The following is a 23,742-nucleotide window of genomic DNA, read 5'->3' as shown; positions in this document are numbered from 1 at the left end:
TTCCCAAGCTTTAATCTCCCTCTAGGCTGAGACCATTGAAGTACGTCCAGCCCTAGACCTTAACAACTCTACCAACAAGTAATTTGTTTTTTCTGGCACTCGAACATCACTCAGAGCTTGCTTATCAGCTGCTGTTTCACAGAGTAAACCTCCCTTCTTGATGATTAGGCTTGAAAGGTCAAACATCAAAGAACATCATCGCTTATGAAAATTTTTACATATTCCACATTTTGAAAGGCTCTGAGGGGCACGGGGCAGCCTCCACTCCCCTCAGGGGACGCAGGACAGTAGTCGCTCCCCTCTCAGGGACACAGGATAGTCCTCGCTGCCCTCAGGGGACTCGAGACTCTCAGGTGAGAGGTGACACTTCTTGCTTCCCTCAAGGACATAGGAGAGTCCTCGTTCCCCTCAGGACACGGAACACTCTTCGTTCCCCTCACAGGGAATCAAGACACTCCTCGTTCCCCTCAGGGACACAGGACACTCCTCGCTCCCCTCAGGGCACACAGGGCAGTCCTCTCTCCCCTCAGGGCACACAGCACACCCCCTCAGGGACACGGGACGGCCCCCTCTCCCCTCAGAGTACCCCGCACCCCCCAGGCCGGGCCGCCATGGCCGGCGCGTTGCTATGGCGCGGCCCCGCCCCGCCCATCTCCGCGCGTCCCAACATGGCGGCGGCGGGCGGGGGGCGGCGGGCGCTGCTCCCGCTCCCGGTGCCGCTCCCGGTGCCGCTCCCGCTGCTGCTCCCGGTGCTCCTGGCGGCGGCCGCGGCCGCGCGGCTCTACCGGCCCGGCCACGACCCGCTGACCGTGCTGACGGCCGGCTCGGTGCGGCCGGCGCTGCTCAACTCCTCGACCGCCTGGGTGGTGCAGTTCTACAGCTCGTCCTGCGGCCACTGCATCGCCTTCGCTCCCACCTGGCGGGCGCTGGCGGGGGACGTCAAAGGTGAGGCTGGGACCGGGTCGCGGCCGCCCGGCTGCTCTGACCGCGGCCTCCCGGTGCCCGGTGCCGGTGCAGGGCCGCGGCGGTGCCCGAGGGGCGCTGGGCTGGGGGGGCCGCGGGGCCTCGGGCGCTGTGTCACCCCTGGGCTGTGCGGGCCGGCCACGCGTGGCCGGGTGGTGTGTGAGCCGTGGTGCCCCGGTGTGTGAGAATCACCCCTCCTCCCAGTGCCCTGGCGGTGGTCTGAGTGTGGGCATCACCCCTCATCCTCTCCTCTGGTGGTACCTCGGTGTGAGAGCATCACCCGTCATCCCACTTCCCTGGTGGTATCTTGTTGAGTGAGCATCATGCCTCGTCCCACTTTCCTGGCGGTACCTTGGCATGTGAGCACAACCCCTCATCCCAGTGCTCTGGTAGTACCTTGGTGTGTGAGCATGACCCCTCATCCCACTTTCCTGGTGATACCTTGGTGTGTGAGCATCACCCCTCATCCCACTTCCCTGGTGGTACCTTGTTGTGTGAGAGCATCACCCCTCATCCCACTTTCCTGATGGTACTTTGACCTGTGAGCATCACCCCTCATCCCACTTTCCTGGTGATACCTTGGCCTGTGAGCATCACCCCTCATCCCACTTTCCTGGTGGTCCCATGCTGCCAGAATGGCACATGGCACAGAGCAAGGCATGGGTGCTGGTAGCACATCCCCAAATTAAAGGTGTCATAGGAATCCAGGGATAAAACATCCCCTCACACAGAGTGATCCAGCTGCGGGGTTTACACTCGAGCGTCCATGTGTGCCCATGGGAGGTTTGTTTAGACTGAACTCTTGGAGGCAAAATGTTTATCTTCTGAATGTTTTGTAAAGAGAACAGCCTACTTTGGAAGCTAAATAAAAAATATTATGGTACTGGAAAGACCATGAATGTATTTGATCTATATCTTGCAAATTCAACATAGTGTGGATGGCCTAGAAGGAAGAAAAGGACCACCATGTAATGATAAAAAAATCAAGCAAAGTGAGAACCAGGTTTTCAGATTTATCACATAGTGAATTAAAAAGAAGTAGTGGCCTCGACAGCTTATACTGAGAGACCTGCCTTGCTGTGTCAGCCTGCTCAGGTTTTTTGGCAGGTGCTGAAGTGTTTTACTCTGGTTTTACATGTAAGGAAACAAACAGGCCCCCCAGGTATTGGTTACATTCGATACCTTTGTTGGGGAGGAAACCAGAGGTCAGATTTGTATGAAATGTTATTCTTAACATAGTGGTATAAAAAGCTTTTAAACTATTCTTAATTTAGCATTTCACCCAGGAGATCTTTCCAGGATGAAACAGCTGAGAGGGAGTGAAGAGCTCTGGCTCTTCTCTGACACCCTGAAAAGTGTTAACAACTAACAGGAGATGTAGGTGCAGTGTTAGATGTACATGGGTTTAGATCTGTGGAAATGAAGGCCCACCCAAAAATAGGTCCTGAGGAACTCACCACACACTGAGGAATTCTGACTGATGAGCAGAGGCTCAAAACCAGAGAAGCACAGAGCAGTTATGCTTTCAGAGCAGTCCAAACTCTCCTTACTTATATAGGGGGGTTGTTTATAAAACCAGTGGCTTTTTTCTGTTTAATCTGCATAAGTTTATGTAACATTTTCACTACTGCTTTGATTTGCTTCTGGCCAAAATATATTAGATTTTCTTCTTCTTTGAAGTAATAAGGAAGTGTTTGAGTACTGCAGTGAAGGTCATGGAGAGCCTGAACTGACCAGAGCTTTTGTCAAAGTAAAATAGGTTTATATACATAAACATGTTTATATATTAATACAGCAGTGTGACACCTTTGTAATTTGTAATGACTTCTTCAAAGATGTATTTTCTTTCTCACCTACAGTCATGATAACTGCAAATTCTGTTATGCACTTGTATTACTGCAACCACTTAAAAGGCCTCTCTCCTCTTTAGTCCTTTGAATTTTTATGAAGACTGTCATTTAGAAAGTGGATTCTGATATTTGTGGACATTGGCACTACCAGCAAATGCAATTGGCTTCTGGTGTTATTTGTCAGGAAAATGTTTCAATTTTCAAGTTGGAATGAATGGATTTTAGGAGGAGGCTGAGAACAGGCACACTTTTCATTGGGAGCTTCATCAAAAAAACCAAACCCCAGAAGGTTTTGCCCACTTAGGCTGTCTCAACATTTATTTTTCAGAAATATTTACTCCTCTGCTAGGATATTAAAGCTTTCCTTGAGGATGCAGGTTCATTTACATTAGGATCACTGTGGATGTGTTTGCTGATTTGGTGTCCAAACAAAATCCAGTTAAATTGGTGCTACTACTTTGTCCATAAAAGGCCTGTGCTAATAGACTTAATTTTTATTTTGTTTCTCATTTGTTAAATCTTGGCAATACAACCATTGCAGATTTCATAGAAGAACATAATCCTCCTGAAAAACAGGATCAGTGCTTGCTTTTGTATAATTTATGTTTTGATTTTGATACTCCCTCTCAGAACAGGCTTTATGGCTCAGAATCACAGTTCATCTTATTATAGGAGTGGCCAAAGTGGCCATTAGAGTTAACTGCCTTTTTTCTGTCTTAAAAGATGATTGAATCTATCCAGCAAAATGCCTGTGGGCGGGAATCATGTGGTGATTTTCTGTGCAGAAGGTACAAAAACCTTTAGAAATCCCATATATGACAACCCTTCAGTTATACACAGAAGCAATCCACTCCTCAGGATTTGGAACAACTCTTCCAAATCTAGCAGTTGTTGTTTCAAATAAAGCAATAACAATTTCCTCCCAGAGATTGTTCTTTGAGCACATTTGGTGGGGAACAGCAGAAACCCTTCTCATCGTTCAGGAGGTGTTAAAATAGGCAGCTTTCAAGTAGCACGTGGGGAAGAGATGCCTTGGGATGAGATGTGTGACCTGAAACTTCCTGATAGAAACCACCCAGCTGGAGAGGAAGTTTATGAAAAGGAAGCACATTCCTTGTCATTCACTGGTTGGAGCTGTGTAGCATTTCTTGAGTGGGAGGTTTGACCAACCTGTGGATTCCAGTTTGTCCAAGACAGTCCTGTTCATTCACTGGAACTTGTTTAGCGTGAACAGAAGTTTTGCTGGTTAATATGTCACTCAGCTGCCTGTTTCACATGGTTTGTGAGTCACTATTTCAAAACTACTAATGCTAATTTAAAATTAATCAGCGTTTTAAAGAAGCTGGTCCAGGCTGCAGTGGCACCGGGAACTCCTCAGTGTGGGCTGTGCTTCCAGCAACGCTGGCATCCCTGAGAAAGGAAAAGCTGCTTTTCCAGCAGCAGGAATGCTGAGCAACACACTCCCCAGCTGGTGCTCTTTAACCCGGGGGGTTTAGCTGGGCTGGGGGTGCTTTGTTGTGTGGGGGTTATTTGCATTGGGATCACAGAGCTCCTATTCATGGTGCGGAGGAGGATCCAGACAGGTGGAAAAAGGAGGAGGGGTGCTGGAAGTTGAATGGGAGAGATACCCAGAAGCCAAACTTTCCTTTTGTATTTTGCATTTTATTTGATGAAATGGACTGTTGTGTCCTTTGTGCTGCTGTGAATACGTGCCCATCTGCTCCAGCATGTTTGTGGGGTCTCCTGGTGCCCACTCAGCTCTTGGCACGTTCAGCACAAAACTCTCCCTCAGCTGCCCCATCTCCTCCAAAGACAAATAAAGGTCAAGCTAAGTTTCAAAAGCAGTTTGGCAAAGCAGCTCTCCATCAGCTCTTGAACTTGATGAAGCTTTCATGCTTTTTGCTGTAAAAGCAAGTTTAATTTTAGTGCTTTTTAAATTTTATTGATACTTGGGAATTGTGGGGGGCCTTGAAATTCTGCCCACGGCTGGTTTGATTTAACTTTGCTTTAAAAAGGAGCTGTCTAAGGATTCCCTTGGAGTGGTTCTTCCTTAAAGTGATTGCTGCAGCACAGCCTGGCTCAAAAAGATAAGTTCCCAGCAAAAAGAGGAGGAAAAAGCTGTAAGTCAGTTGAAAGCTTTTATTGAAGTTACATAAGCATATTTGTAGAAATACTTGAACTCTTGTGGTTACTGCTATGAAACATGTATAAAAAAACCTCACAGTGATGCTCAAACTCAACTATTTAGCACTCTGGTTAAAATGCAGGTATTTGTTGAGGTATATCTAATGTATTTCTGAACAGTGCTGATGGATAAAGTCAAGTTCCAGCAGACACTGCGTGAGCTGGGGGTTGTGTGTAATCCTGAGGCCTCACAGAATATTGTAACTTGGAGGAAAAACAACTTGTTAAAAAACCTGTGATACAAGATACGTCGAATTTCTGGCTTTGTAATTGACAGCCATGTGGATGAGTAACTGCTGGATTAATTTTGTTCAGTTCCATGTTCTGCATGCCTTATTTTATGAGCATAGCTAATGGGAAAAGCTGGGGAATTCAAGCCGGGGTCCTGTTGGGATGACCCCAATTTTGTCTTCCTGGATTCAGTAAAATGCCTTCACCCTGGAACTGCTGCACTCTCTGTTGGGATTCCTCTTGTTTTGGTGCATTTAAAATCCTGATGCAGCCAAGAAAAACAGGGAGGTTTTAGGTGTTTTGCAAATCAGTAGCTCGTGTTACACTCGGGGGTAGAAATGAGCAGCAAATGAGAATCGACTGAGGGCTGGGTTTTTATGCCACTGGAATCTGTCAGAGTCCTGTTCCTGCTTTCCATGGGAAGCAGAATAATCCATCAGGGTAATCCCTGATCACTTCTGCTGAAAATTGAAAGGTATCTTTGTTTTCAGACTGGGAATCTGCAATTAGACTTGGTGTGCTGGACTGTGGGGAAGAGGAGAACTATGAGACCTGCAAGGAATATGGTATTCACTTTTACCCATCCTTTAGGGTAAGTGGCAGAACATCCTGCCTTAGGTAAATAATGCATGTTTTGTAGTAAGTAAAACCATAAAATTATGTATAACTCGTTGTTCTTTAACTGGACTTCTACTTTGCTTTTTCTGAGAAAACTGCAAACTTGATAAAAGATTAATTTGAGGGGTTTTTTGCTGAATGCAAGAGCTGATGCAGCTGTTTAGAGCAGAAATTCTGAATCTGGAAAATTCTCATGCAAAGTACTGTGTTGTTACATTTATATAACACTTGGTTTTAATAGATTCGTTAGGTAACTACAATTTGTACAAATATTTTTCAAATTCCAATGTGTGAAAATAAAGGAAACACATGGGAATTGCCTCATGAAAACAGCTGATTTCATGACCAATTAAAAATTTCCCCTTGATTGATCATTCACTATTTTTCTAATTAATTTCATAATTTGCTTAAACTGGCTTTTAAAAGGATCTTGTGTTAACCAGAAGCATCTACCATTGTTCATTTCTATATGTAAATGCAATTTTTACCTTCTCTCTCTCTGTCAATCTGTATAATCATATTTTTAACTGTAAGTCTGAGCAGAATGTGGTGGATGAAGAGGATTGAATAAACTGTGTTTGTGATGAGGGGGGAACAGGAACCATTTCACTGTAGGATCTTTTGCCCTGAGAGAAAAAACAGTATTTTTTTTAATCTTTAAAGTTTTAGGTGTAAATTGGAACACAGTCTTTATTTTTCCATTTTATTTTTCATAGCAGAAGGTGGCCAAGCTCCCTTAGATCTCCTGTTTAACCACTGGAGGGAGTTGGGAAAATGTGAATTGTGTTCCAAGCATATACAGAGCTGGTAACACAGATTTGGGAATCAGTTCATTTGGGTTAATGTTTGCAGTATTTTTCCTGTAAAAGTTGGCTTTATTGTTGTCAAAGTTCTGAATGGTACATATGAGATACCCTAAGGAAAGTGAGAAACAGGTCTTTGGAACTCCTAGATTTAGAGGGAAAACTCAAAGATAAAAATGTTTTGTAGTTAGAGCTGTAAAAGTTAAAATTCTTGAAAGCCATTTTTGGTTTTGTCTGATACAGTGACTTTTCTTTTCTCCCCCATAGCACTTCAAAGCATTTACAAAGCAGTTTACTACTGGAGAAGACTACCAAGGTAAGAATATCCAACTGTAAGGAATCCCAGGGTAGTTTTCCTGTGTGTAGTTTTCCTTGATGTGTCACACAACAAGCAAAATCCCTTTGCCTGTCAATTAGTTTGGACAGAGGTGGGATGGACACTAAATAGCTTTTTAAGACAGGATATTCCAAGCATTGTATGAAAACAGAGTGTTAGGTAGAATTTTAGACAGGCAAAACATTTGTTCAAGAACTTAGGGCTCACATTCCTCATTTTAATTTTAAATAAAGTTCTTAATTTCCCCAAATGTCTTGATAATTTTTTTTTAATTCCCTTTTTTTTTTTTTTCCCCACCACACACCTCATCAGCAGGAGATCCCATTTGCTCAGTCCTGACTCTGGTGCCTTTTGATCCCAGAGCCACTTTTCCAGGCATCCTGAATTGCCCTGGGAGAGCCCCTGTTCAGCTGTTGCTTAACTGAAACCAGGCTTATCCCCTGTGTGTGTGACAGGATCACAGCTTGAGGTGGTTTGTCTGGGACAAAAGTGATGTTGTGTCTTTCAATGGATTAACATTTAAAAGGCCAGAGGTCAGAGGAGAGACCACCTGCACCATTAACCCCTCCTGGCCAAGGGAGCCACGCTTGTACCTGGGGCTTTTTGACATTTGTGACAGCTCCTGCTTTTTAATTGGTCTCTCTTCAAGCAAATCAAATATTCTCACACTCCAGTTATTTCCTCACGTTGTCACCTGGCCCATTTGGTAGGATTGATAGACCTTGGCAGTTTTTAATTCATGATTGATACCCCTATTGCAAAAAAGCTCCTGGAGGTGCCCACACCAACTATTGTGAAAATAAGCACAAATTTAGAATGAAACATTGTTTGAAGAGAAAATCAGCCAGACAGGCAGATGGATAGATTTGGAAAAGCCTTGAAGTTTTATTAATTTTGGAGTGGGATGACAGCTTTTAAATATGATCTTATATTAACATTAAAATGAAATCCTGCAACTAAATCCTTAGTTCTTCAGCCAAATTGTATTCTGGGTTGTAAGACTAAATTTAAAACAAAAACCTGACACAGCAAAGCAGGAGGAAACCTGCCTACACAGGCACTCACATGCCCAGAAAACCTTCTTGTGAGTCATTCTCCCCCAGTTTCTGAAGGGGTTTTATTTTCTGTAACCTCAGGAGGAGCAGATCGAGAGCCACAAACAGTCCGTCAGAAGATGATTGACTTCCTCCAGAACCATTCCCAGGAGGTCAGACCACCTGCTTGCCCACCCCTGGACCCAGTTTGGTAAGTTCCTTGTTTCAAATGGAGCTGTTTATGTTCACTGAGTTAATTAAATAAAATATAAAAGGTCCTATTAAAGACGAAGCGAATTTTCTTCTTACTATCACTTCTACTGTGAGATTGTCAAAGGAAATTTCATAAATATCAGTGGGTGTGTTGCATTCTGAATTTCTTTTCTTTTCTTTTGTTAAAAGGTCCAGTGATATTACTTCTCTTTTTGACAAGAACAGCCACCATTACACTGCAATTGTGTTTGAAAGCAACAGCTCCTACCTGGGACGAGAGGTAACTGCACCTTCTGACTGACAGGATGTCTGGGAATAAATGCTGTCATAACACAGCTGAATTTTAGGTTATTTAACCAAGCAACAAACTGATTCTAGGACTGAATTCAAAGGTCATAAAGGGCAGGTCATGCCTGTTTGAGGGATCACAAAGCCAAGGGATTTTCTAGGGCAGTGCTTCTCACACAGAGGAACTTGCTTACAAAAGATTGTGATGTCATGTTGACTTCTCCCATTCATGTTTCAGTGGAAGATTAATTTATCAACTTCATTGTTAGCACAGTTATTTTTTCTTTCCAGATTTGGAAGATCACAGGAAAAATATTGTCAGATTATGTTATTGTTTTGTTACTGCTGGAGAACAATTTGTGATATTTATTCTTCTGGGCAACTTTTATGGTTTCAACTGTTGATAATAATCTAAAATCTCAGTTTCCCTTTCTTCACATGTAAATTTTGGGAAATTCTGTTCTAAATTAAGATGATAGCATAAAATTATTTTCACGTCTCTGAGACATGGAGGAAGTGGAAGTCTTTGGTTTCTGCTTCCCCCCATTCCATCAATAAAATATTTGATTTGGCATCTTTTCCCCACCTAATGAGCCTGCTGTTAGCTTAGACAACTGCTACTTTTCTCTTCCTGCCAAGATCTAGGATAAGTGAAGAAAATAAATTGCATAATTATCTGGGCATAATCTGTGTAGAAACATCCAATGTCTGCAAAATGTTTCTAATTAGATTTGATGCTGAGATGGCCCAGTTGCACGAGGGGAGGAGAGTGTGCTGCCAAAAGGGAGGATCACTTTGGGAAGCAGGCTGCTCTGCTTCCAGGCATTTGTTTTTGGAAGCTGCTGTGTTGATACAAGTGAGCATTACTGAAAAAAAGAAATGAGAAGATTATAAAGTTCTTCAGCTTTTTATCACACTTGCTTTGATTTTTTTTTTTTTACTTGCTGCTGCAGAGGAAAACTGAGAGTCATCTGATTAACACAAAGTGGAGTCTGCCTTCAGAGGGAAAGATGTTTGCTGATGTCATGTAGCATTTTAGATTTATAGAATAGTTTAGTGAAATAGGAAATAACATTGTTTTCATGTTTACAATATGGGACAATATGGGCAAACCTAACAGGAGTCCCAGCTCCTGAAGAAGGGAAGGCCACATGTCATCACTGTGATGGAAGGAAGGAGGCAAAGACCAGCATAGACCAAGAAAAATAATAAAAAAAAGGAAGATAGGAGTAATAATTTCCAGAGAAGAGGAAATCTTGTTCCTGTGCACAGAACAGTCATAGCTGCACTTCCTTGGCAAACAGCTTAAGGATGCCCTTAAAGGATGATGCACTTCACCCATTTTTGTGTTTTGTCCTACAGGATTCCTTGAACAGTGTGTAATTCAGGTCATCTTTTTGTTGCCCAGGTTATCTTAGACTTGAGCCAGTATGAAAACATCGTGGTGAGAAGGGCCTTGAATTCTGACAAGGCTTTGCTGGAGAAACTGGGTGTTCCCTCAGTCCCCTCGTGCTACTTGGTCCACCCAAATGGGTCCCATGGCTTAATTAACAAGTGAGTAATTATCAGTCAGATCAGTGTGAGGAGGTTCATTTAAGTTACAAAAAAAAGCTTCTGTGGATTCCTTTCACACAAAGCAATTTATTCTGTATCATCCTTTTGCCTGTAATAGTGACATGGTGTCCTGACATGTCATCAATGCACTGTACTGTGGTGCAGTTGTGTGTTATTATCAATAAGAGACCTAATACTACTTTTACTTACCACTGTTGCCTTTTTGTAGCTTTAATTTATTGCTGTGATACATCTGAAAAGAAAAAAACTTAGGAATAAAAGTGGAAAAAAATAAATGAAGCGTCAAAGTTCTTAAGAAAAACTTCTTTCTAAGTCAAAATACTTGTTCCATGTGAACATTTTTGTGTAAAGCAAACAAATGTTTTGATGAATGTTGTTTGTTCTTATTTTGAATGGATTTTCTTATTTTGAATGGAATGTCACACCACTAATCCAAATTGTTATTGCCAAATTGAGCATTATTTCACTTCACTTTGTATGGGAACATACCATGCTACACCAGGACTGGAAAACGTGAACCAAAGTGAATATCTTGTTTTATAAATATCCTTATTTGCTTTGGACATTCACTTAGTCTGAGATTAAAAATAATCTCTCTTTGTTGTCCATTTATGTGCAGTTTGAAGCCTCTACGGTCTTTCTTTTCTTCATATTTAAAGTCACTGCCAGGTGTCAGAAAAAAGCTCCTTTTGCCACTCCAGCTGCCAGCTCAAGAAGACAAAGAGGAGGGCACAGAAATCAAGGTGTGGAAAGAGTTTGATAAGTAAGTGATACCCTTGATTTTCAAATCAACACTTGGTTATTCAAATTTACTTTGCAGGGGGTTTTTTTTGCCCCGTGGGAAGCTGTGCTGTAATTTATAATAAAATCCTAGTGCAGTTCCAAATTTGACTTCGTTCCATCCCAGAGGATCCACCTTGAGTTGATCAGTGCTGGATGCTCTGCATCCTTCTGCTGTGTAAAATTAAAGGTGTTCGTGCTTAAAACTGGAGGAATTGCAGCATCAAAACTCAGAGCAAAGCTTTCAGCTGCTGCTTCAACTTCATCCCTTCAGGTATATTCAGGCAACATTTGGGAATTGGTTTAATTCCAACATCAAGGTTACAAATTGGGAGCAGCTTTTCAAACAATTCACAGGTGGAATTCCTGAGGGCTGCCAGTGTTTTGGTTTTAGGAGCATCTGCACTGCTGTGGAAGGAATGTTTTTCTCCAAAACTATTGTTAAATACTCAATTGACTTCAAAATGTGAAGAACTTATTGCCCATTGCCTGAAATATATAAATCACTGATTGGAACTGTTGGAAAACTTCGGGAAATAATCAGTGTCTCTGAAAAACTGAATAGTAAAGTAAAAAGCTGTATAATTTCTGTAGAAAAGGAGAGTTCCCTGTGTGTGAGCAGTGAAGCAGTGCCCACTGAAAAGTGCTGCCAAATGCAAGTATAATAGAAAATACCAAAGTCACTGGAAAAGATGTTTATCATCCCAAATCCCAAAGGTTTATCTTCACCCTCTTTCTCTCTTTGTGTGAGAGAAGGATGTAAAGCCTTTGCAGAGAGATAATCCCTCAGCATCTTTAGATGGAAAGATGTAGGACTGAGTGCTTTAATTTAGGACTTATTTTCCTTTCATAGACACTATTAGTGTCATCTTCTTTCAATGACTATTATAAAGTACTTTATATGAAACATTCTTTTAGCAAAACAACTTAGTTAAATTGAGCTGCTTTCCAGCAAGGCAAAATCTTGTTGGCATGAATCTCCAGTCCAAGTACCTTCTAAATAGGATCCTTTGGGAGAACCTCCTGCATTCATGTGGATGTCTCTTTATTTAAGAAGCTTGATGCAGAATTTTGGTGGTTTTTAAAATTTAAGTGAGTACATTATTAATTAAGGAGATAGATTCAGAGTAAGTCTGTAGTTTGAGCTGTTAGGATATAGCTCAAATATAGAATATTCTGTATTTCAATATGTTCTTTCCTGTATGTCATTTAGGAGGTGGGGCCAGCCAATTTCTTGAATGATTGTTTTTTAATTCTGTATGTTTTTAGAAGCAATAGTGGTGCTGAGCTCTTACAAGAAACCTTAACTCTTTCACTATGTGAAATTCTGTTTGTTCGGTGCCATTGCTCTCTCACACTGTCTGAAGTTTGTGCTCTGGGAGCACTGAAAGCTAGGGGGGTGTTCTTGATGCATTTGTACTTTGTGAAGTGGTTTTTGTTATGAAGATATTTGGTTGTGAAGGAACTTTTAAGATGTTTGATTTGTTTTACGTGGTTTGCTTTGGCCTGTCACGAGGTCCCTAATTCTGCCTCAAGAGCTGAATGTGATCTAACTTTTACATAAAGGACCTGCAGTAAAACTGCTGCCTTTAGGAGAGGATTTCTAAACTCAGTCCTTTCCAACACTGGCATTTTCAGCCCTGTTTGTGCCCCCTGCTCTGTGTTTAATCCACTGTTGTAGAACAGAATTCTCCCTTTGTCCATAACATGTCATTTTTCTGTTTGTGGCCAACCCAGCAGAGAAGCTGTAATTTCCTTCCATCCCCATTTCCTTGCTGACAGTGCCAGGGCTATAATTTCATGGCAAGGTAAAGCTGGCTGGGAGGCAGAAAAGTTTAGTCAAATATTAAAAAAACCACACTTTCTTAAGTGTGGTTGTGCTTCATTTGTCCAAACCCTGAAGAGAATGAAAGAGTCCAGTGACACCAACCCGAGCACCCGGGGTGGGGTAACTGCAGTCCCTGGGGGGCTGAGGCTTTGATGACACCTCTCTCTATCAATTTTATCTTCATGGCTGGTGACAAAAAAAAAAAGCCAAAGAAAGCTGCCAGGTCATCCCATGATTTGTGTGTTTTCCAGGACCAAGCTGTACATGGCTGACCTTGAGTCGGGATTGCATTTCCTGCTCAGGGTGGAACTCGCCACGCACAAGACACTTGAGGGAGCTGAGCTCAGGACCTTCAAGGATTTTGTCACCATCTCTGCCAAGGTACACACTCCCAGTCTGTGATTATCTCTAAGAATGAAGTGATTCCACCATCAAATTTATTTTGGGGCAAAGGTCTCTCAAAATGTCTTTCACAGGATTTAAATGTGTGCGTCCTCAGCAGCTTAAAAAAGAGTTTTGTGGGTTTATGTACGTGCTGGTTTTGAAGTATTTGATGCTGTTCTGACTTACTTCCAGGGTTAAAATGCATTTTAATTTAATCTTAGAGGGCTCAAAATTAAATAAAGCTTAAGTAGTCTGCAGCATCTTGAACAGCCACTGTAAATATAGTCCATTTATCAGATTTTCAGGATAAGTAGCTATTGTAACTCAGTGGGATTAAAACAACCTTTGTTTTTCATTCTTGACTTTTGGATTTCATTAATGCACACTTGGCAAATGGTGTTCTGTTTAGAGATCTTAGCAGCTTCTGTCTAAATTTGGAATATAATAGAGGGACTGAATTTAACTGATTGAGTATTTCAAAATAACAGAGCTGTTGAATATTAATGAGTACTTAAAAAATAAAAATGCTTATGTGTTACATTTGTAATATAATGGGATATGAATTGAAAAAAATGAATTTTACTTTTTAATGCCAGTTTACTGAAGTGACCAATGTCCCTTTATATTTACTTACAGTGTAGCTACCACTATGTTTTATTTTAAAACAGTGAATCAATAACTATTAAGGGACTAATAAGGCCTATATGAACCCTTTCCAGATATCTGGATTTATCTGAAAATCAGACAGACAGTTTCTTACCCCCCTTCCCCCTCCCCTGCAGCCATCAGAGGTCAGAAATCTCTCACTGGCCTCATTTCTTTAAGAAAGTGTGGTGCTAATCTTTCCATCATATTATCCCTAAAACATCCTCTGCTCTTCCTGATGGCTCCTGGCCAGCTGATGTCATTTGCTTCCCTGGCTATTAGTGCAGAAATTGGGAATGCTCTCTTTTGGGTCCCTGCTCAGCTCCACCTGCCCTTGCAGGGTGGGCTGCTGGCCTTTATTTGCCTTTTTTTTTTTTTTCTGTTGTGTAACATCTTCCTTGTATCTCCCATTCAGGTGATTTTGTTAGGAAACCTTTTATACTCTCCTCCTGTTTACAGTGAGGATCATCCTAAAGTCACAGAGGTCTCTGGTTCCCTACTTGGGAAATTTTCATTACTGAAATCCTGCTCCCTAAAGGATGATGGGCATACTCAACTTAATTCTATAGTGATCACAACCCTAATTAAAGCAAAATACCATTTCTGGTGTAAAATCATGGCCTCACCACTGACTTACAGTCCCTCACACTCATCTGCCAGGCTGTGGCTTCTGTAAGTTCCAAGTTAAGGAAGTCACTGATTCCAAATCACTTTGGAAATCACTGTTACACACATGAGAAGGAAAACCCTCTCCTGGATAACCAGCTTCTAAATTTACAGAAATCTGACCAAAAAGAACTATTTTTTGTGATTTATCTTCTAAAAGTGAGAAGGATTTCAGCCCCTCTGAGGTGTTACCTCTGTTCTGAGCCTCATTCTGAATTACCCCAATGTGAAATTCTATATAATCTGTCCCAAATTGTTCCATGCAATTCCTGCTTGTTATTCAGTGCCTTCCATTTTAATATTTTACACATAAAACTTGTTAATTTTGTAAGCACAACTTAGTGTGAGATGGCTTTTTACTGGAAGCAGAACAAATATTAATTTGCTTATAATCTGAAGCACTTTAAAGGCAGGAAAACAATTAGATGATGACAAAAGTGTCTTGCTGATGATGAGATTTGGGCTTTAAAATATTGTTTTCCTTGGTTTTTTTTGTTCTTCTCAGCTTTTTCCTGGCCGACAGCCTGTGGTAAAGTTGTTAGAAACCTTGCAAGAGTGGCTGGTGAGCCTTCCATTAGACAAAATCCCTTATGATGCTATTCTGGATCTGGTCAACAACAAAATGCGGGTAAGCTGGTCCCAGTTTCCAGCAGAAAATGCAGCATTAGTAAAGGATAAGATTCTATATAAATCTAAGACATCACTTACTGATGGTCCCTCAGTCATAATGGAGTTATAAGAAGGTTAAAATGAAAATAAAGTGAAATCATTACCAGAAAAAAAAAAACAAACACGAACAAAACAAGCAAAAAAAATCCACATGAAGAAATTGAAATGAGAGAATTGCAATCCCCAATCCTGGCTGGGTTTATAATGAGCAAGCAATATGTGTTCCCTAATGTCAGCTTCCAGGGATCCAAGATTCCCAGTGGATATTTTGGGCTTTGCTGTGCCTGTTATCAGCAGGGTTCTCTTGAAGGTCAGAGTTGAAGTGATGGGAAATTCACCCACTGAAACAGGAATTATTCCCAAAGAGTTTCCCCAAATACTCTTTAATTCCTGGCGTGCAAAGGCCTTGCTGGAATCCTATCCCACTTTGGCAATCAAAGCCCTGTGACAGGGCTGTCTTTGCCCAAAAATTAATAAGAATCCTCCCTCCCTATTTGCTCTCTGAAATTTGGAAACCTCCTGTGTGTTTTGGGAAGCAGAGGGAGAAGTCTCCAAAACTAAAACCTTGCACTGGATTTGGGGTGTAAGGATTAAGAAGTGGGTTTAAGAAGAAATAATATTAAATTCTACATCATATTAAATTCTACATTTTAACCTGTTAAGGTTGTACCACTGGGAGTCATGTAAACCTGGTGGAGTAATATGGAATTTTTAATGTGCCCTGGGAAACTGGAATCTGTCAGAGTTTACAGTAATATTTTTGTGTGTGTTTTGTTCATGCTGTTCTTAAAAAAGAAACTTTACAGGTTAAGCTGCATCATGTGTTCTGTCAGACTAATTTTAGTAGGTTTGACATCAGTATTTTGTATATCCTGCAAGAGGGTAGAGTTTTCTAAAGGTACATCAAAGTATTTTGGACTTGAGGATTGGTCTAGGTTTAAAATTCGTTTGCCTGAAGCATAAACTCATTAGCAACAAGTGCAGAGAAAATAATTGACTGTTCTTTACCCTCAATGTAGGATCAGCTGTGCTCCTACACTCAGTAGCACTTTCAGGTCCCAGAGCTGCATATATCCTAAATATACCTCTTTTTTTTTCCAGATTTCTGGCATATCTCTCACTAAGAAGGTTCAGTGGGTTGGCTGCCAGGGCAGCAGACCAGAGCTGAGAGGCTACAGCTGCTCCCTTTGGAAGCTGTTCCACACCCTCACTGTTCAAGCTGCACTGAGACCAAAAGCCTTGATAAATACAGGTAAACAGCACAATTTTTTTTGGGGGGGGGAGTGTGTAAATCCTCAGTTAATACTGAGTTTGTGGAGGGCAGTGGCTGCAGGTCTGTACCAGCAGGGGTCAGAGCTTTGCTGCAGCTGGAAGGTTTGGAAAGCCTTTCTCCTCTCTTAGAAACGTGGTAAATAAAGTGTGTGGCCCTAAAGCTGTGAGTGATAAAGCAGAAAAAAATAACAAATTTCAAACAAAGAAATTTTGAGCTCCCTGAAAAGGGATGAAAATTATTCAGGTCACCTGAGGTTGCACTGGGAATTCAACTTGAGAAGAACGAGATTTAACCATAGAATTTAGTAGCTATAAAGCAGGTACAACCATTAGCTGATCCTTCTGTAATGTTATTTATTAAATACTGAATGTTATGACTGTTTTGGGTTGTTTTTTTTTCAGCTGAATGTACCTGTCATTAATCTCCCCAGTGATTTACTACTTTGCCAGCACTCTGTAAAATTGCTTGGTTTTAGACTTGCAGCATCCTGTGAAGCAGAGTGTTAATATTCTGGTGATGATTCCTATTTAAGAAACATGCTGGATATATAATCTATTTTCCTCACCCAATGAAAATAGAATTATTAATGCTAAAATATTGGCCTTCATATATTTTTATTCATACCAGGACAGCACTGTATTTGGTTACAATTCTATTTAGTTCTCATTTCAAACCTTTTTAGATAGTCCCTATCAGAAAGGAATATAAGAATTCTAGATGGACTGTTACTAAACCATAAACCCCAGAAATTTGCAATTTGCCAGTTGCTGATTTTATATTTAAAAAGTATTTCATTATTTCAAATTACAGATATGTGTGTTTGTCCAGAATTATCTGCAATTGCAGTGAAAAAATCTTTCAAATCTTAATAATTCTCCTGCAGAATAGGGATTTTTTTTTTTGGATAGCAAATCATCCTGTTGTTTATTTTTGTTGTTCTCTTTGTTTTGTTTGTTTTTCATGGGACAGTGGGTTAAATTTCTTCCATTTAGTGTTGTGAGTTGGAGGGGTTTGCACTGGATGATTTTTAACCGTTCAGGATCCTGCATAAGTTAAATTCCCCTTTTGTCCCAGTTGCCAAAAATGTTCTGATTAAATCTCAAAAAAAATTCTTAATATTTAACCACGCAAAATTACACCTTAAACTGTGTGGTCCAAGCATGAGCTGGAGTCAAATCTGAAGTTAAAAATACGTGGTAGGACCTGAGAACTCTTTGGCACAGTTAACCCTGGCTGGAAATCGGGGCAGAGATGTGATGATCACTTCTTACAGCCAAAGAATTGGGTCAGTCTGAGACTGTGGGATTATGTCTTGGGAGGTTTTCCTCTCCTTATTGCTTGTTTAAATCCCATCTACTAAAAAGCATGATGTACTCCCTAATCCTTCCCACCACAGGTAGGGTTTTATGGTTCTTGTCCACTTTAAAGATTAGGGTTACCCTGAATTGCAGTAGTTTGGGAGGAGAGAGAAAAGGAGGATTACACGATGATACATGGCAGATGTTAATAGAAGATTCATCTCGGGGGCTGAGAAAGGAAAAACAAACCAAATGAGCCATTTTGCAATTGTTTGTTTTCTTTTGAAAGCAGATGTGTTTTCCTTGAGCGTTTCCTCTGGGTGAACTCGCCGTGGGTTTAGTGAGAAAATGCTTTTATTGGGCCGTACTTGAAATATTTTCCTGGGGAAGGGTGAAATTTTGAACCTGCAGCGGGAGCAGCACGAGGGATCCGAGGGAACTCGGAGCAGAGCTGCTCACACCCAAGGATGTGTCAGATCACTGCAGAAATCAAGTCCTGAGCACACTTAATTATAAAGAAATGAGTTTTTAGATAACAGGATCTATTCCTGTGAATAAGACAGGCTTGGGGATTTTATAATGAACTATCTGGATTCTTTCTTAATCTGAATTTGAAAGATCTCCCCACAAAATGAATTTTCAGAGGTGTAACATTGCAGAGGAGAACAGATATAATTAAATTTTTGTATGAATCTGTTCCTCCACAAAGAGATTATTTGCAAGTAGTTGCTTTGGTTGTGTTTGTTGGTTTTTTTCTCAACACATATTTTAGTATAAATAACAAAACTGTTCTACCTGAAATTCGTTTCAACTTTCCAAAATTATTTTCCAGCCTTCCTTTTAATACAGTAATTTAATCTGCTTTAATCTCATAGCTTTTATTTATACATGTCTCTTCAATCACAGATATTGAAGGGGCTGAGGAGAGATTGGTTGCTGTTTAGGATTTCTTTTTGGCTTTAAACACTTCTTTTTGCTGCTGTGTTTAAGAATATCATGGTGTTATTCTAAATAAAGGTGTAATGACAGTCTACAGGTATTTCATATATACATAACAAGAGTGCTCTGATAGTTTGAGCAGGTTTTGTTGAGGATTTTTTTCCTTCCAAAAAACAATGCAATAGTAAATTATTCCAGTGTTCAGCAGCAGGAGGCTGTAATTTGATCAATCTGCACCATAAAATGTGTTTAATTTGACAAGTGTGTGTTCGTGGTAACACACGGTACATTTTTAAATGCATTTTGACATAATTTACAGGGTCAATTAAGCATGAATCAGAAATTCTGTGAGACAGAGATGAAACCATTAAGATTTCAACAAATTATGTCAGGTTTTCAAGCCACTTGGAGATGTAAGAACTACCTGCTGACACAGTAAAGGCCACAAAGTTCTCCATCTGGGGAGACCTTATTTTACTTCAGAATTAATTATCAACTAGTCAGTGTAAAAGTGTGAGTGTTATAGAAATAATAATAATGTGCCTGTGTTTATTTTAGGAGGAATTCCTGATTCACTCCTGGAAGTGCAAACGTTGCTCAGCAGCTGTTCTGTGGGTGCATTCAGTGCCTGCCAAAAAAGCTGCGGAATTAATAAGTGTAATGAGATTCTGGTGCTCTAATTCCTCAGTAACAAACAGGCATCACAGGCACCTTGGGAAATACTGACCTGAGGGGCTTTGACTCCTGATTTTCCAGCAGAAGGATCACCATAACTTCAGTGCCTGGGCATAAATGGCATGTTATGCATACCATAAATATTCATTTAGTTATTGGGCAAGACACTGGAGAAAGTCTCTGCTTCCAGAAGAATCGTGACACACAGACAGTGTGAACTTTGCATGTTTTAACAATTTCACAATGTGCTCTGGTAAAAATTAATGTCTGGCTCCCATTTAACTGAGTTTTTTTTCCCCCTTGAATTGTCAGATGCTCTTTGAAAGGAGAAATTTCACTGGAGAGAACACTTGACTTTTAACTCTTCTTTTAATGTGTTGTCCAGGGTAACTTGGAGCACAATTGTACAGACTAAATGTGTTGGCTTGTATTGGTATAAACAGCTACTTTGCATTTTTAATAGCACTATTGCTCAATCAGCATTTTGGGAACCTCAGTGTGTTGGAAATAATTCCCTTGTGGGAATTACTGTCTGATACCCCAGACAAGCTTTCCAACCAGTATGTTGTGGAAAGCACTGTTTGAAAGCACTTTAAGCTCTATTTATTGCCAAATAATTTTGGTTCTAAATGTCTCACCCCAACTGCCTAGTGGCAATGTTATAAATGAACTACTTAGTGACAATATTATAAATTAAGTACTTAATGACAATATTATATATGTATTTTGTTGGAGGGGGTATTTCTTCAAAGAACTCTGTGGAGCTTTTAGTCCCTCTAAGATCTTTGGGATTTATTTTTAAATAGATCCTGTATGGTGACACTTGTGCTCTGGATATCTTTAAATTACAGAAGTGTCTATTTTTATAGAGTCAGGTGTGAATTTGCATGGAACAAGAATGGTGGAACATTTCCTTCCCTTTTCCCCCAGTTCACTTTTATGTTGAAGTTCCTGTGTTGGTCCAGAAGGGGCTGAACAAACCTGTCCTTTGTGTTGCAGGGCTCGAGGACAATCCCCAAATTGTGCTGCAGGTCATGAGGAGGTACATCCAGCACTTCTTTGGGTGCAAGGCTTGTGCTCAGCACTTTGAAGAAATGGCCAAAGAGTCCCTGGATTCCGTGAAAACCTTGGACAGGGCTGTCCTGTGGCTCTGGGAGAAGCACAACGTGGTGAACAACAGGCTGGCAGGTATGGGGGGGAGACACCTGAGATCCTGTGCCCTTGTGGGACATAATCACAAAACTCTATTCTCAAAGGTAGTTTCTTCTGAAATTTCACCTGTTGCTCGATGAGAGGATCTTTCTGGAGTCCAAATCAAAACCTTCTCAAAAAAGGGACAATAAAAGTGGATAAAAATTAATCACATTTCTTTCTGTGACACTTTAAATAGGGATTAAAACCTGTCTTTGTTTCGTTCTGGAGCGATGCTGGATGGAAAAATATAGTTGAACAAGAGACTTTCTCAGGAGAAAAGAACCTGAATTATTGGCAGATCAGCAATGGAATAAAATAAAATATGAGGGAAATCTGTGCCCCCCTCTAGATCGTTGTGTTTTCAGTTAGACTAAAAGTGCTGTTAAAATACTGGTTGTGTTTAATCCCTTCTGTTATGGAGGTATCAAGTAACTAAAGCACTAAAGAAAATTGGTTTCTCTTTGCACTAAATCCCTGTCTGCTGTTATGGATCTGGGTAATGTAGCATTAGTTACAATTTAAATATGTGTTCATATCATGGTCCTGCTGAATTCCCCAGATTTATGAAGTATCAAAGACTGTTGTGAGCACGAACAGTTTGTCTCCTTTCTCCAAGGAGGAGAAGAGAGCTAAATGATAAGGGATTAAATAAAAAACATCCCCTAATTTTTGGTTACAATTGGCTGGGCTGTGAACACAGAACCAGGCAACTCCTCTTGGCTTGGACTTGCTAAGTGGTGGAGCAATACACTTATTTAGAGCATTAAGGTATTGGAAAACTCACAGGGATATTGATTTAGGTGATGCAACAGCCAGCTAAAATACCCTTTTAGTAAGAAGTATAAACCCCCTGGAATAAATAATAATGTTAAATTATGCTTTTTAAGTTTGCTAAAATTTCTCCACGGGACAGTGATGTATTTTCACCCTTAAAAGCTGCATCTGTATTTGTGCTCACACGTGTGGCCTCCAGTGAGAAATGATGTTTGGGCAATGAAAACACCTTGGCACAGCCCTGGAGTGGGTCAGGAGCTGCTTGGATATGGTTCTGCCCTGTGGAATTATTCCCTGTTGCTTTAGAATGGGCAGAATTTACAGCATTTTCCTCTTTGGCAGCAAAACACGAAGTACAGGGAATTTTCTGTTTGTAGCCTCACCATAATTCATTTTGTTTCTATTTTCTCTATTGAAACAATTTGATTACTGAGTGATCTTTTAAGATAAAAAGGCAAATTTGCTCTCTTGCTTGTACATATCAAGGAGACACTTATTTTTAAGCATCCTTTGAATCCCTGTTTTACTCAAAATCATGGGGAAGCTTCCTACCTTTAAAAAGAATATAAAATAATAATAATAATAAAATGAGAGTCTGTATTTTTAAAAACATTTTAAACATTAGTATACTAATAACAATCAGCTAAATAGATTAGCTTTTTCTTGCAAGTTTTTTTCCAAAAATTATCTCCATCCACGTTTTGCAATGTTATTTTTTAGAGCAAAATGTGACACCAGCTCCAGCCTTCAGCTCTGCTGTGAACACAGGGAGGTGGCCAGAGCTGTGAGCATCTGAAATGTTCAAACTGGATCTAATTCAAGACAGAATTACAGGTTTAAAGGCTAAAAAAAAAAAACAAACCCAAGCTGAAAAATACATCTTAAACATAAGAATGGTTTTTCAAGTGCTAAAACCAGTTTGCTCCAGCAGTAATGCAAAAAGCTGTGGAAAAGCAAGCTTAGGATGGAATGATTCACAGCACAGAAACATGAAAATATCTGAGTCTTTGGCCTTGAAGCTGCTCCTGCAACCCGGGCAGAACACAGGGATTAAGGAGCACTGAGTGAAAAGAGCAGTTTGTTTTGCACCATAATTCAGGTTAACCCTGAAGGGCCCAGATGGTCGTGTCCTCCTGCCTCCTGAAAGCAGCAATTGCAGGAGCTGGGGCTGGGATTCCCACCCTGCAGCTTTTCCTGGGAGAAAAAAAAGGCAAATAATTATCATTTTCGTGTTTGTATTTTGAAATGTTTCGGGTCGGAATTGATGCACCCCTGAGGAAACTTGTGAATTTCCAAATTTGTTTGTGATTGTTCTTGGTTTAATAAGAACATCATTGTGCTGTGGGGTGTTTTTTGAACAACCCCACTGTTTGTGAGTGGGAAACACTCTCTGTGAGGTGTCTGGTGGTTCAGCTTTCCCCGTTCGTTCCCTGATTTTTATTCTGATATTTATTTTTACTGCTTTTTTTTTTTTTTTCTCCTCCCAATCAGGTGATTTGACTGAAGATCCAAAATTTCCCAAAGTTCAGTGGCCGACTCCAGACATTTGTCCTGCATGTCATGAGGAGATTAAAGGACTGCACAGCTGGAATGAAGAGCAAGTCCTGCAGTTCCTGAAATCCCACTACAACAGTGACAATATCCTCTACAAATACACCGAGAGCCAGACTGACTCCAGTGACCCCGAGCAGGGAGACACCAGGGAGGGGAAGGACAAAAACCTGCTGAAGAATCCAGGGGGAAACAGAGAAAATAAGCTCCAGGATAAGGAAAACTCAGTAGATTTGGGCTCTAAGGGGTTAGAGAAGCCCGGGGGGAATCCCGGAGCTGTCCAAGGTAGCGGGAAAAACTCGGGGGCATCAGTGAACCTCAGAGAGGTCAGGCAGGCTGTGTCCTTCCTAGGGATTGGCTTTTCCAACATAGACATGAGTCTCTGTGTCATCCTCTATGTCGCCTCCTCCTTGTTTTTGATGATCATGTACTTTTTTTTCAGGATGAGATCCAAGAGGTGGAAGGTGAAGTATTACCGGCCCTCGGTGTAGGGGTTCTCCGTGTACGTGGCTGTTCCCAGACACAGCTTTAATCTTTTATGATCAGGGATTTTATACACAGTATTCCTTTGTCCCGAGGCATTCCCAGGTGTTGGATGTGAGGAGCTGGCTGTGAGAAGCCGTGGCACACGTGGCTGTGCTCTGGAGGGAGCGTTGCATGTGTCAGGGCAGGTTTTTCCATGACTTACCACCGACATCCTTTACTCATTTTCAGAGTAAACATTGCATTATGCAATCCACTGTGCCTGCTGGGGGAGGAAATTGGATATTGTTTTGTGTACTTCAAGTCAGGTGTTATTTTTTTTTTTAGTTTACCCAGAGCTGGTTTCACCTCCCCGAGTGCTGAACAGTTCCAGTGGTACTTTGGCTGCTTCCTTTGGAGGAGCAAGAATTCTGAGGGGTTTGTTGTTTTGGGTTTTTTTTCAGGAAACGAGTTTCATTCTGATTAAACCATTTCTAAACCTCTGTGA

The 23,742-nt window shown here is 40.9% G+C and overlaps 1 protein-coding gene across 1 annotated transcript in view; it reads left to right on the top strand.

Moving 5' to 3' along the window:
- Positions 1-23,742, top strand: part of QSOX2 (quiescin sulfhydryl oxidase 2) — a 26,462-nt gene extending 2,720 nt beyond the window's left edge. Inside the window, exons 2-14 of the mRNA XM_027650290.1 lie at positions 26-78; positions 704-945; positions 5,720-5,820; positions 6,917-6,965; positions 8,123-8,231; positions 8,423-8,513; positions 9,930-10,075; positions 10,716-10,859; positions 12,956-13,085; positions 14,905-15,027; positions 16,170-16,320; positions 20,253-20,441; positions 22,713-23,742. Coding sequence (XP_027506091.1) covers positions 26-78; positions 704-945; positions 5,720-5,820; positions 6,917-6,965; positions 8,123-8,231; positions 8,423-8,513; positions 9,930-10,075; positions 10,716-10,859; positions 12,956-13,085; positions 14,905-15,027; positions 16,170-16,320; positions 20,253-20,441; positions 22,713-23,263 — 2,079 coding nt within the window. The 3' untranslated portion in view covers positions 23,264-23,742. The remainder of the gene's footprint in view (positions 1-25; positions 79-703; positions 946-5,719; positions 5,821-6,916; positions 6,966-8,122; positions 8,232-8,422; positions 8,514-9,929; positions 10,076-10,715; positions 10,860-12,955; positions 13,086-14,904; positions 15,028-16,169; positions 16,321-20,252; positions 20,442-22,712) is intronic.

The sequence above is a fragment of the Corapipo altera genome, unplaced genomic scaffold (assembly GCF_003945725.1).
Source record: "Corapipo altera isolate COAL_440 unplaced genomic scaffold, ASM394572v1 268, whole genome shotgun sequence".
Lineage (NCBI taxonomy): Eukaryota > Metazoa > Chordata > Aves > Passeriformes > Pipridae > Corapipo > Corapipo altera.
The sequence above is the reverse complement of the archived record's forward strand: the minus strand, read 5'-3'. Positions and strand labels throughout refer to the sequence as shown.